The sequence below is a fragment of the Leptidea sinapis genome, chromosome 2, assembly GCF_905404315.1.
Source record: "Leptidea sinapis chromosome 2, ilLepSina1.1, whole genome shotgun sequence".
In the NCBI taxonomy this organism is placed as follows: Eukaryota; Metazoa; Arthropoda; class Insecta; order Lepidoptera; family Pieridae; genus Leptidea; species Leptidea sinapis.
Window position 1 is genome coordinate 7,806,330 of NC_066266.1, and position 14,726 is coordinate 7,821,055.

The window sequence follows — 14,726 nt, forward strand, 5'->3', positions numbered from 1 at the left end:
CTTTTATACCACCTACCAGAAGTGGGCAAAAACTATTTGCGTTTTCTGTTTTAAGATCGCCATAGCAAGTGAGATTACTGATACTGTTGAGACCATCGGCTTAATATGAACCAAATTTCGCTTTGGGTAAAATAACAGCGCAAGAAAATATCTTAAGCTTACTATGCTATCCCTACTATTAAGATATATAACCATTGTTAAGCCCGACTATGCTTCACTGTATTTTTGATGGAAAAGGAGAACAAACGAGCGTTTCATTCTCATTTCTTACATTCAGTCTCTTACAACACCAGAGGACTCACAGGAGCGTTGCTGGCCATAAGAGGAAGGTGTTGGCGCAACCCGGCAACTGTTCAAGGAAGATCATTCTACAGCTTTGTAATACGTGGGAGAAAGTTCCTTGAAAACCGCAATGTGCAGGAGCGCCCCACATCTAGATGGCGGGGATGATATCCTAATTTGTGTCCAAAATTCGGTTCAAATAGTTCAAATAGTTTTTCGGAAATCTCCCCGTGATAAATGCGGTAGAAGACACACAATGAAGCGACGTGTCTACGCAACGCCAGATGATCGATCCGTTTACAGAGCACTGGCTCCCCAACAATTCGAGCAGCTCTGCGTTGAACGCGTTCAAATGGTTCGAGCTGATACTGGGGTGCGTCAGACCAGAGATGGAAGTATATGATAGTCGATGGTATGTTTAAAAGCTACACTACTATACTAGTTCCTTCCGGTATGACTGTCAGGCCTGTCAGATTTGTATTGCAATTGTTATTTGTATGGTTGAAACGAAGTTAAGTCGGAAAGTTAGCCTATTTCACACTCACTTTGTTATAAAGTACCTACACTACCTAAATCCGTCCGCTATTTTCTGTGGATTACTCACTAACGTAATTTCGGGAACCTTTGAATAAAAATTTGTCCAGTCCCAGCGGCTTAGGATCTACGTTGAATCAATCTATCAAACAATTATTATTCTGTAGTTCAAGCTTTACAGCGCAGAGCCGGGCTCGCAAATGGGCTTAAATATAGTGTTGCGAAATTATTATTATATTATCTAATATTATTATTATTAATTAAATAGTGTATTTCTCTAAACATATTAAATCTTAAGTTAAAACTCCAAACTCATTCTAAGATTTTATTATAGTATTTGGTCAAAGCGCCATTTTACACTTGACGCGAAGTACCTACAGAAGAAAAAATATCTCTTGGACACCGTTGACAAACCAAACCTGAAAAAAATACAACTGTGACATTAAATTTTGTTACTATTTTTATTTATAAAAACGAAACCCAAACAAATTAAATATAAACGCATGACGTTACTTATGTATACAATTTTTAGATTTTATAAATACAACTGAATAAAGACAGAATTTGAAAATATAATGGAGGAGAAACAACTATACGGAGCTTTAACGGTTTACCGTGAACGTGGCGCATATCTGCGTCGTTTGGAACAATTTGAGAAAGCAAAAGCATCTTACGATGAGGCTTTCAATAGTTCACCTGAGGACGTCCGTATGCTCACAGGCAGAAGTCAAGTTTGTGCTGATGCTGTGAAACCAGTACAGGCCTACGCTGACGCAGAGATCGCCTTGAAGTTGGAGCCGGGCAACATGAATGCTAGAAACATGCAAGCACGAGCTATGTATACCATGTCAGACTTTGAAAGATCAGTTGTAATGAATTTCAGAGGAGCGCGTGTTCGACAGCAACCACCTTACTTCATGGAAGGAATTAATCAGGGCGTCGAAACTATACAAGACTGTATTGGAGTTAATAGTGGTAACGTTATGCTAGAGTTTTTACCAATCATTAAGCAAGTAGAAGCAGCTCTCCCAATCGGAGACGAACCTGTTAAACCAAAACACATCTCTCGTATTCCTCAACCAGAACGTAAGCGCAAACTCACGCAAATGGAAGCTAGAAAAGATTTGACCTTAGCCCGTGTACTTGCCATGAAGTATCTGGGACCTATGGCGTATGATAAATTTTTCCTGCAACATCTAACTAGTGATCCAAGGTTGCAATCTGCAAACTCTGGAGGAAGTAAAGAATTAAAACTTATTGTAGATGAAGCATTACGGTCACTTTGTGAACGCCAAGGTATGTTACGAGCACAACGGCCATACTATACTATTAAATTGGCAGAGAAAGCTGAATCAAAATATCAGAATAAATATAAGGAGGCGGTATTAATTAAAGAGCGAGAGATTGGTACGCGAACTGCTGAACGACTAGTCAGACAGATTGAGAAGAGCTTACGCCAGAATCGTATTATGGATGTTATGACACAGGCAGAACAGATGCAAATGTTTCTTGATGGGAAAGTTCCCAGAACTTTGCCAGACAAAGAACTATATACTGATCGTCTGTACAGAGCTGTGGGAGAAGGTTACCTTGCACAGCATCGTCTTTCGTATACCCTCAGTGAACGAGGTAATCGTCGTCGTATCGCTTTCCTCATGGGTCTACCTGTTGGACGTCCTAAGTCTTTCGATTCGGTCATGGCGAACTATCCTTACAAATTCATAGATATAAAGCAAGCAACCGAAAAAGTGGCAGCCACTTTAGAAATGTGCGAGAATTCTACTATGAAATGTTGGCTAATGTATGAATTAGCACGGCTATTGTGTACGCAGAAGAACTATGCATTGGCTAAATTTTATGCGAAACGATGCCAGCGTGAAGCTCAAGAAATCGGCAATGTCCCGTGGTGGTTAAATGGGTTGTTTGTCCTAATGAGTGGCGACATGCAACAAAATAACTCGAATGAGGTTCGGATTCAAGTAGAAGAAGCATATGAGTACGCCAAAAAACTACAGGACCCTGAACAAGTGCAAGCTTTCTTACTCAAGTGTGGTGAAATGGCTGCAGCACCAGTGTTGGCTGATGAAAGAAAAGCAATAGTACAAAGGGAGAGACAAATATTAGCAGTTATGGATGAGGCGCAACGTGTTGAAAGTTCTGTCTTATTCAAACGCATGTCGACGGTGCCTCCCGGTCGTAGATTCTCTGTACTGCCGAGGAAAGACACTGGACAAACACGTGCAGAGCGAAAGCATCGGCGACAAAAAGGTTTGTCAGTCATCCCTGGCCCTGAGCGTGTTTTACCACCGCCTCCAAAATCAAGTACTCTTGGATTCCAGGTTTTTGACATTTAAATCGATTGTTCATGCCTTGACGTTGCAAGTAAAAAATACGTTTTTATCCATTGCAGTATTATTATATTTTCCTTGTCAGTCTTTGTCGATATCAAGTCTATAATGGAAGCAGATGTAGTCTTAATACTATTCCACTACACGGCCACATTATCTCTGGATCTCGCTGGAACGTAAAGCCGGGGGGTGAAAGGGGAACGGGAGGGCCGTTTCCGCCCTTTCACCCCACGCGGTCGTACTGTTGGCGTAAGTACGGTTTGCAGCTTCATTACCGTTAGTTACATGTCGTGATATTTTCGTGCTAGATCTCTGCTTTGTTTTTGAAGTTTTCATTGTTACGTTTTGACTTTTGTTATTAATAGTTCTGTAGTTTCTGTCTCAGTTCTGTAACAAAAATTAATACTTTTTGTACTTAACCCTTTCAATCTTTCATTGATATTTTATCATTATAATAAAATAAGCAGTACCATAATACAACACCTTTATATCAATCAATAATGCAGATAAAATAAATCGTTGTTTATTTATTAATAATAATATTCTAGTGATGTTTGTTTTGCACACCGTAACAAAGCGACGATGTGACGTCATCAACGTCAGGTCCGGAGATAATAATATAACCGGGTAGTAACTTTTTTTATGTCAATACGGGACGAGACGAGCAGGACGTGCAACTGGTGGTAATTGATACACCCTGCCCATAACAATGCAGTGCCGCTCAGGATTTTTGAAAAACCCAAAAACTCCGAGCGGCACTACAATTGCGGTCGTCACCTTGACACATAAGATGTTAAGTCTCACTTGCCTAGTAATTTCACTAGCTACGGCGCCCTTCAGACCGAAACACAGTAATGCTTACACAAGCAGTAGCTTGACGGCAGAAATAGGCGCCGTTGTGGTACCCATAATCTCGCCGGCATCCTGTGCAAAGGAGCCTCTCACTAACTAATCAGTTTATTTCTTCACATTCGTTTTATGAGATTTAATTTGTATCTTACTTAGATAACAGTACTAGAACATTTATTATCTATTGCGACAATTTCTAGAAGTCTTGGACAAAATGCCAAACTGCCTTTACGCCTACAGCTTATTGAACTTTCGAACGTAAATGTTAATTTTAGCAGTAATGACAAGGTCGGGGTCTTAGCTGCATAATGCCCTTGGCCTCATTACTACTGTTGCGATGCACTATAAAACATTATTGTTAAACATTATATACCTTTTTATTAAAAAAAAAAGTTAATTTATTGAATTAGAGCGCTTTCGTACTACGTTCGATCCGAATCCGATCCGTATCTGTGAAAATATGGTCCGTTGTAGTCGTAGAACTAGGTCTATCGGTTGACGGAAAGAAATCGGATGACGCAAGCCGGATCTAGTTCGTAAACTACCATAGAAATATTTTACGACTATTTCGGACCGTGTTTTCACGGATACGGATCGGATTCGGATCGGTCGAAGTGCAAAAGCGCTCTTAGGAGTTATTTTCCTAAAATGTTCAAGTGTCTCTTGCCAAAATTCGAGTCAACATCTCCTGAGGATGCCTCGTGTAGAGGCGTGTCAAATCTTAGCGGAATTTACACTTAAAGAGGCTCACAACATTTGGATAAAAAACAGTTCATTTTTGTATAATTTTGTTGAAATCCTTAATTCAGCATAATATGGTGTACGGAAATTATACTAATATCATGTATATTCACAAGAAAACAATGTGTATATTTTTTTAAAAGCGCGTACACAGTTCTTAAAGGCCAGCAACGCTCCTGTGATTCCTCTGGTGTTGAAGGAGAATGTTAATACTCGTTTGTCCATCTCTTACAAAATTATTTTTTAATCAATGATGTATTATACTAGCCGGTGACGGACAGACTTCGCTTCACCTAAACAAATGTATACACATATTTAAAAAAAAAATCATTTCAATAGGAAATTGTTGTTTTCATGCATTATTCGCCCCAGCATCGGCAGTAATGAAAAATCGCTTAAAATATGTTAAATTTATTTGTAAAATGTATCAGATTTTGAGGTCAAAATTGAGCAGTCTCGTAGTGTTGTCTAAATCACAGACAACACTCACGGACTAGTAAAAAAAGAAGGACTCCACGCCGTGATATTAACAAGTGAAGCACCTTTATGCTAGTGTGTGTGCGGTTACGGGGTATACCAGTTACACAATTTTTTTCTCCCTTAAATTATCATATATCCACAAATAATTTTATAGTATTGTTTTTACACTTTTTCACAACGCACGACGGTATTTTTAAAATATTTTATTGTGACTCAAACTGATCTGTCACAGACGATGGCAAATCCCATAATGGCGGCCTATCGGCTTGTATTAGTGTAAGTGTATGCATGGGGCTATGTATTTACACGTTTACCGGCTTCTTGTGGTGCCTTACTGTTATGTAAGGTGACACGGAGTCCTTCTTTTTTTACTCGTCCGTGACACTACGCTAATACCTCGTCTAGCATCGGAACACTGGGTCGTTAAATCTAAAGCGATTCCCGATTGCATGTTCAATTGGAATGTAAAGCCAAATCAGCTCTTAAGAAACTTGAGGTCATCAAATCAAATCAGAAATATTTTGTTTCGAAAGTAAATTGCATTACACTTGAAATATATCATTATTTCATACAGTTCGTTCGGAAGGCAGATTTCCATAGAGAAGAATGAGCAAAAAACTCTAAGGTTGCTATTTTCAAAACAGAATGGTATTACAAGTTCTTATTTTCAAATAAATTTACAAATCAATTCAATTACAATATATGCAAAGTGATGCAACAAAAATTCTCAAACATCAATTACTAGTTGTCTTACACGAGTACATCAAAAAAATATAAATTAATGAGTAAAAATATAGTTATTGAGTATATACATAACTATAGTCCAACAAAGTAGATGCATCAATCCACACATATTGTAAATAAAATAAAGGCATTATGCGAGAATCTTATTCGCTATTATAATATGTTAAAAAAACACTGCGCTTGCGAAAATAAAAGAAATAAAATATATAAGACATGAAGCAGACTTCCCTGTGAGTGGATTATCAATTATAGAGCAGGTCAATACTTGAAGCCGGCCCACATTCTAGGGCTCTACAAAGTGACGGACAGACCTAAATAAAATGATTTTTGTTTATCACACCAGGGAATTTATTTCCTATTTTTTTTAAATTTGATTTCGATTTTTTAGTTTTTGTAGTTAATTTTGTATCTATATTTTGTATATCTAGTAATAGGCTCGAGAAATTTTAATGAAATCCACTAAGAAAACTCGAGTTTACCACCAAGCAGAACTTCTTTGTCCTGGTCCTTCCAACATATGTTATAAAAAAATAGATACACTATGGTATTATGTGGGTTGCATTGAAGTTATTAAAGCTTCTGGCAACCGTTCCAAAATTGCACCCTGTTCATCTGATGAAAGTAAAAAATGGTTGATTTAGTTTAATTTAAGATAATAAAACAAGTCAATTATAATTCATTCAAAGAAATTTAATAACATAAATAACAATTAGGTATAAAAAACTTAAAGATAAGTCGTAAGTACATTTATGTAACAAAAAAATTGTAATATTCCATCTACCAGTAGTAAGGGTTGGTTAATCTGGGGGCGAATACTGGAGCTGGGGCTGGGGCAAAGAGTGGAGCCCTGGCTACTGCGGGGGCTGGTAATACTGGGGCTGGGGCCACTAGGGGAGCACGGGGGTAGTAGGGGGATGGCGCAAGGTAGGGAGCGGGGGCTGGTGCTACTAGTGGAGCTGGGGCAGGTGCTAGAACTGGGGCAGGCGCAAGTACTCTAGCAGCGGCCACTAAAGGTTCGCGCCGAACGACTGCGTTAAACCCATTGATAGAGTCAGCTGCGTAGTCCACGATCCTTCTTGTGCCATCAGGGTCAACGACTGAGTAGGATCCAGTGACAAGATCGCCGTTTCTGTGCTCCTGGTGTCCCTTGTAGTCGCCGGTCAGCGAATCTTGGACGTCGTATCCGTAGGAGTATTGTGGTAGGGGGTCGACTCGCGCTAATGGTGCGGAGACGACCACACTTGCAGAGGCAACGCCTACTGCGCAGATGAATACTACAATCTGGAACAACATGTTTATCTTTTATAATGGGGTGGGTATTATTCGTAATCATCATCATCAGCCGGAAGACGTCTACAGTTGGAGAAAGGCCTCCCCCAGATCACGGCCGTTTTCAATAACCTATCTATCCTTAGTTTAACTTACTAGATATAGACAAATCTATCATTTTACGCTTACTTACATTTCAATAACCTATCGACAGAAAGCATTGGACTCTAACGGCCGTTCCCAATATACTATCTACAGATAGATATAAGTTACTACCTTCTACAGTCAGTAATTAGCTGTCAATAATCTGAAGCTCTCCCAATATACCCGATAAGTCATTCTTATCGTCTTATATTGGGATGCGTGAATTACAATTTTCATACAAACTTCTATCGCTGGTAAGCTATACGTAATCCCATTGACAGACAGCGTGTAATGTGAGTTACCATCGATAAGTTTATTGGGATAGAAAAGTCAACGATAGTTACGTTTTTTATCTCAAGTAAGTGATATACTGAATACTGGCAACGGCCGTTAAAAATATATATATATATGTATATATATATATGTATATATATAAATATGTATATAATATACATACAAAATTTCATACCTACAATTAAAAGATTTTTTTGTTAGTTAAGAAAGTAGAAGTTGATTCATTATAATTATTATTTTGTTTTTCCATGTTCTTGTAATGAATTAATGTGACAGCAGATCTGTCAAACTGTCAATGTCAAAATGAAACTTATTTGAAAGAATTATTCGTACAGAGATAAGGATTAAAATTAATAAAAAAACAATAAAGGTCACGAATCGAAATAAAAAACTATCATATAGGTATAGTTGGATCAAATTGCACGCAATGTGCAAAATTTAATTAAAATCAACTCACTAGTTTTGGAGTTCATCGCGCACAAACAACGCGACACGATATTTTTTATATTTAAAGATATAAGTTTGTTTGTATCTGATATACGATTTATTCGGATGTAATGAAAATTTAAAGCATTCATATTGTCATAGATATCAATATCTATTTAGACGAAAATATTTAAAGTATGTATATAAACTTATATAATTTATACATCTATTATTTACTAGTTTTATATCGCACATATTTTCGCATGCGCACCTTTGTAACTTAGCATAACTATGAGTGTAATATTGTAATAACCACTGGTGAATCTAAATAAATAAATAAAAATATAAGATAGATACACTGTGACAGCTGTGAACACGTCAATAAAAATAGCGACTAAAAGTAAGCCTCTATTTTTCAAACTAACGTATCGCGAGTCTAGGACGTCGCAGACAGCAATGGGCTCCATCTAGATGTATAAATTACCTAAGTATATAAAATACCATTGCGTAGGCTATTTAAAGTTGTCAATTAGAATTACGTAAGATATAGAAACGAATAAGTCGGTCAGTACGGAGAATTAATATTCGGTGTACGTACAGAGTTTCAATAGAGAACGACACTTGCGAAATAGTACTGCTCAAAAAGAAATGGTCAGTTTTCGTAACACTGTTGTCTCTTGAATATCAATGTTGATCGCAAGGAAGTTATGCAGTGTAATAAATTGGCCTGTGTTGAGAAATTGGTCTGGTATCAAACGAAAGCGATCGCCGATTAGTGGTTTTATGTGTTCGATTGTCGATCATTCAACATTGGTAACATTGAATATTGTTCTACATTTGAATAAAACACTTTTAAAGGATTAAAACGCGTGTGATTGTAACTCTTTTTACATTAGATTTAGAAAACGAGATCTAGAAAGGTCTTGAAACGTCGGGTTAACTAAAATGAAAATTTAACTTTTACGCAATAATGTAATGTAAAAACAGTCACAATTACACGCGTTTTAATCCTTTAAAATTGTTTTATTAAAATGTGTAACACTCGCATTAATCAAAGAAAATACTATTGTTCTACAACTCAAAGACTCAAAGATTGAATCTTTATAATATTAATTTAAGTGCGCAAAAAAAGAATGCTGGGAGAGTTTCTTGCGCCGCTTCTTCTCTCTCAGGGCGCCATTTGTTTCCGAAGCGGTAGTAGTATCTAGTAGTTATTAGAAATGACATCAAAAAGAATTCTAAAGGAATCAATTTTGAAAAAATAAATGCCTTTTATGCCTTTTTAAATAAGACCATGAGAAAAAAAAATACAATATTGAAATATGAGTTGAATAGAGACTCATCAAATAATGGAAATGATGAGCAATTAATTAGTTTTGTCCATATTGTCCTCTGTATCAGAACCTGCATGGTTCCAAGCATTCTTTTCTTTGTACTTCTGTTCTCCGTTCTTGTACGTTTGCCCGTTTATGTAAAAAATACGGTTTGCACTGCGGGAGGGCCGGCAGAAGTGAAAACTTGAACATTACATTGGAAGGTTTAGGAAATAATTTCGCGCGAATTGCTTTATTTATCAGTATAAAAGTACTAGCATTTATGTAGTTAAATACAACATTGCTATTGCGCTATCGTACACAAAAATGACAATTTATAGTACATAAAAAATTTAACACCTCAGAACTATTACAATTATTTTATATTAAAAGGTTTATCTCTCAGAAATATCAACTTTCAACCATAATAAACTATTAAAATATTTCACCTCGCGGTGTTTCGGCTTCGCAATCACAATGATTCAACCACTGGTCAAATATGACCGTATGATCATTTAGTTCAAATAGCCCAACTAAAATTATTTAGAAGTATAAATCTTCCATCAGATCCATAATTTCACAGTCTGTCTTACAAATTTTCGATCAGATCACGTGTGCTGACGCGAGTTCGTCGCTAAAGAAATTTATAGCTGTAAATAACTGATAAAATATTAATGATCTCTAAATTATTCTATTAAGTGAATCTATTATTAATGTAACCGACTTTGATGGACGGTAGTAAACGGACAACAAAGCTCAAAAATTCGTTACACACACTATCGGGCTGTCAGGTCAGCTATTAAGTCTATCCCCCTTATTCCTAATGGTCCGCTAACTTAAAACAGCTGCTAAAGAGTGTTATTTCTCATTCTGACGTAGGTCAATAGAAGAAGACAGAGTGAGAATTAGCAATGCCTTAAGTTTATTATTTATATTATTATGAATAAGGCGTTATATGTTAACATATATACATATATACAAGTAATATATAATAGTTCATTCTAAGTCTATGATTGAGATGTGATTGAGACAGTCAATACATGTATATAATACTAGCTGATAGCCCGTGACTTCGTCCAGGTATACACAGAACTGAGCACGTTGTAGCGACATATCACTTAAATATTTAAAATAAAAGAAGAACAGCATTTGCTGTCGCGACACTTTGTTCTGCAAACTTGTAGTACATTATTTTATTATATTATCAATACTTTTCGCAGCGCAAGCGATGAAAAAAATATTTTAGTTATTTTTTTTCACACCTTAGGTTACATTATTGGAGTTTTAGTAAGGATCCCTAATTTTTTTGAAATTATTATACAGCGTATATCACCCAGGGATAGTGTAGCTTTCCAAAAGTGAAAGAATTTTTCAAAGCAGTTCAGTAGTTTCGGAGCCTATTCAATGCAAACACACATACAATCATATCTTTCATCTTTATAATATTATTAGTATGGATAACTCATAGATTTTCTGATTGTATTGCTGATTTAAATCTGTCTATTAAGGTTTAGCTGGTGAAACAGTTTACAATCAAATGAGGGTAGATTATATTCGTTCATCACGAATGTTATTCATGTCTGCCTTAGTAGATGTTATCACTGTGGCATTTCGTGTTTATAATGCGGTGAGAGTGACACAATAACTTACTGTTTACAATAGTATGTTACAATTTATTAAATATGTTTAGAAATGTTGTACAAAATGACTGTTGCATCTCAATAAAAAGGCATAAAAAGGCATTTATTTTCTCAAAATTGATTCCTTTAGAATTTTTTTTGGTGTCATTTCTAATAACTACTAGATACTACAACCGCTTCGGAAACAAATGGCGCCCTGAGAGAGAAGAAGCGGCGCAAGAAACTCTCTCGTCATTTCTATCGCTATAAAATAATCACAATATATTCTTAATAATGGTCTGTATGTTCATAAGCACATCCAGGAATTTGCTAGAAACTGCGACAGTTAAAATAAAACTGTTATGTATTTTATTGGGCGATGTATATGCTTCTACAATATGATCCCAGATAATGTACAAAACAAATGTTACCGAATCCAAAACGGAACCTTTATAGATTCTTTATGTCTGTCTGTCTTTCCGTCCGTATGTCACAGCCACTTTTTTCCGAAACTATAATAACTAAACAGTTGAAACTTCTTCTTAAATAAGAGAATGATACAACTAAAAATAATATTTAATGTACATTACAAACTTCCACCGAAAATTGGTTTGAACGAGATATAGTAAGTAGTTTTTTTTTAATACGTCATAAATCGTAAACCGCAATTTACCTTTAACAATAACTAAATTGAAAAAAAAAAATACACTATTATTGAAACATCGATCAAAGTTACAACGAACTACAAGAACTTTTATATTATGTTACTTGATGCTACGGAACTCTTCATGTCGGAGTCGACTCGCACTTGGCCGCTTTTAATTTAATTAAATAAAATCTTACCTTGGTGTTCATTGTTGTTTGCTTGGGGTTTGGTTGGCAGTGCGATGGTGTACTGTGAGGTATCCAGGACGGAAACGCGTTTTATATGAGACAATACGTAACTGAAGACGTGACGGACATACGTGTGACTATTAAAGAAGGTGCGTTACGCTATACCTGTAACGTTTGGTACAGTTCTTACACGGATGTAATTTGGATCATTTGAAGTCACATGGTGGTAGTTTTAGACTTTTTTTGAATAAGAGACGAGCAGGACGTTCAGCTGATGTTAAATGATACGCCATGCCAATTACAATGCAGTGCCAATCAGGATTCTCGAAAAACGCAAAAATTCTGAGCGGCACTACACTAAGGGTGTTGAAGTTAGTGAAATTACTGGTCAAATGAGACTTAACATCTTCTGTGTCAAGGTGATGAGCGCAATTGTAGTGCCGCTTAGAATTTTTGGGGTTTGTCAAGAGTCCTGAACGGCACTGCATTGTAATGGGCAGGACGCATCAATTACCATCAGCTGAATGTCCTGCTCGTCTCGTCCCTTATTCTCATTTAAAAAAAAGATAACGACCAATGCTCAGAAATAATTTAGACTGTAAAATTTCATAAATTCGATCAAGCAGAGGCGTATGGCAACAAACAGTGTGATACGAGAATTTTATATAATTATATAATTAGTGTGGCCATAAATACTGTTACAGTTAAAAATAAACAAAATATTACATTTGAATTTAGAATCTATCATTTTTATATGATTGCTCTTTGAGTTTTCTCATCTTGGCGCCAATACATTGTACAGTATTTTGCGATATTAAAATGGAGTGGATAAAGAGAACCGAATCGCTGTGCTTGCATTACACAAAGTAGGTATCGAGTCAAATGTAATTTTTAAACTCTTCATACGCTTGGTATTAGTAAAATGTTTGTGTACCGGGCTAGTAATAGGTACAATGAGACCTCCTCTGCTTGAGACAGAAAAAGATCTGGCCGTTCACCTAGTTTTCTTACGTAAAACGTGTTCAAAGGAGTAATAGAAAGAATTCGAAGATATCCTGTCCGAAAGCAAAAGATTTTAGGTCATTATTTAACTGATAATTAAAAAAATGGGGTGGTAAATAAGTGGCGAAATAACTACTGAAGCGGTAGGCAAAGGGAGGTCACAAAATTTTTTTATTTACAGATGAGAAAATGTATTTCAATTGAGCAAAATTTTAACAAACAAAATGACCGTAATTATGCTGAAAGCTCTAAGGAAGCTTCCCAATTAGTCGACAGAGTGCAACGTGGGCACTATCCGACTTCAATGATGGTTTGGTGGGGTATTAGCTATGAAGGAGGGACTGAGCCATATTTTTGTGAAAAATCGACACAACTGTATCCAGATACCATTCTTGAGAAGGTAGTAAAGCCTTAGGTAACGAGCTTTTTTGAAGGTACCCATCTGGTATCACACTTAGCACTCTGGATGAGGATTGATGTCAATTAAATAATTTTTGTAGTCTATCCTATTTTTCAGGACCTTCAGGATAACCATTTTTTATTTCTGATACCCGGCAGAGTCTTGTATCAGTGCCAATATGTGACTACGATCTTTGTGCCAATATGTGACTACGATATCATTATAATTTTAAGACGAAAAAAGCAAAAATAAGTAATAGAGTGTGAGCGTCGAAAAGGTTCTACTTTCGCCAATATCACTATATATTATAAAACAAAGTCCTCCACCGCGTCTGTCTGTTCGCAACAAACTCAAAAACTCCACCACCGATTTTCAAGTTGTTTTCATGAATTGATAGATGTGATTTTTGAGGAAGGTTTTAGCTTTTAGTATATAATTTGTTAAGTGTTGTGTAAATTATCAAGGGATAATACAATCGATCTTTTTCAGACTAACTTTATGTCAGCGAGGAGCATGTTAAGACGGCGTTTCTTTAATAAGTATTAAGATAGTAGTTAAAAGTAGTACTGTAATGTCACTGAATCTTTACTTGTGTATTAACTGTATTAATTATTTAATTGATTTAAATTGTGCATTGTATTTTATTAGTTTACTTTAGTGTTTATTAGTATCGTTGAATTTAATTATTCTGTAACTACTGGCGGAGACCTATTGGCTCACAGTTATGTAAATTAACATATAAGGTAGCTAATAGCTGTTGGTCTTCCTAACAAAGGCAATAATTGCAGGTATCGGAATAAATAAGCCGTCTGGGAGCATTCAACGAAAACGCTACATAAGTCCTTTGTGAAGACCTGCCTATAGCATTACTCACTCGCACCTATACATAATTTGTTAGATTACCTGGCAGGTAGAAAGTCCAACCGAAGTGATCTGTCTTTATGAGAGTTTTATGTTTTAGTTATAAATACCCTATTCAAATTTCAAGTTGCCACAAATACATTTTTATATTTTTTGCATAATATTTTTGCACGTATCTGGCAATATTAAACACCTGACTAAATGGACTGGAATATTTTTTTTTATTTATTCTTTAAACATAAAACTACAACATATAAAATAATAATATTGACACACTTTTTACACAAATTATCTTGCCCAAAGTTAAGCATATATAGCCTGTGTTACAAGACAATGATATATTTGATACAATATACTTACTTAAACATACATAAATTCATATAAACACATATATAAACATACATAAATACATTTAAACATCCATGACTCGGAAACAAACATCCATATTCATCATATAAATGCTTGCACCTACCGGGATTCGAACCCGGGACCTCTAGCTTTGTAGGTAGGAACGCTAACCACTCGGCTATACAGGCCGTCAAATTGCATATTGCTTTTATAAAATTGCATATAATGCACATATTTT

General features: G+C 36.0%; 3 protein-coding genes across 3 annotated transcripts in view; 2 read left to right on the forward strand and 1 right to left on the reverse strand.

The window, feature by feature from the left end:
- Positions 1–14,726, forward strand: part of LOC126976118 (guanine deaminase) — a 338,523-nt gene that overhangs the window by 272,517 nt on the left and 51,280 nt on the right. The gene's annotated exons all lie outside the window — the stretch shown is intronic.
- LOC126975862 (outer dynein arm-docking complex subunit 4-like) lies at positions 1,163–3,220 on the forward strand. The gene has a single exon (XM_050823940.1). The coding sequence runs from the start codon at positions 1,392–1,394 to the stop codon at positions 3,168–3,170; it is 1,779 nt and encodes a 592-aa protein (XP_050679897.1). The 5' UTR covers positions 1,163–1,391; the 3' UTR covers positions 3,171–3,220.
- LOC126976713 (larval cuticle protein A2B-like) lies at positions 6,648–7,713 on the reverse strand. Its single transcript, XM_050825218.1, has one exon. The coding sequence runs from the start codon at positions 7,269–7,271 to the stop codon at positions 6,756–6,758; it is 516 nt and encodes a 171-aa protein (XP_050681175.1). The 5' UTR covers positions 7,272–7,713; the 3' UTR covers positions 6,648–6,755.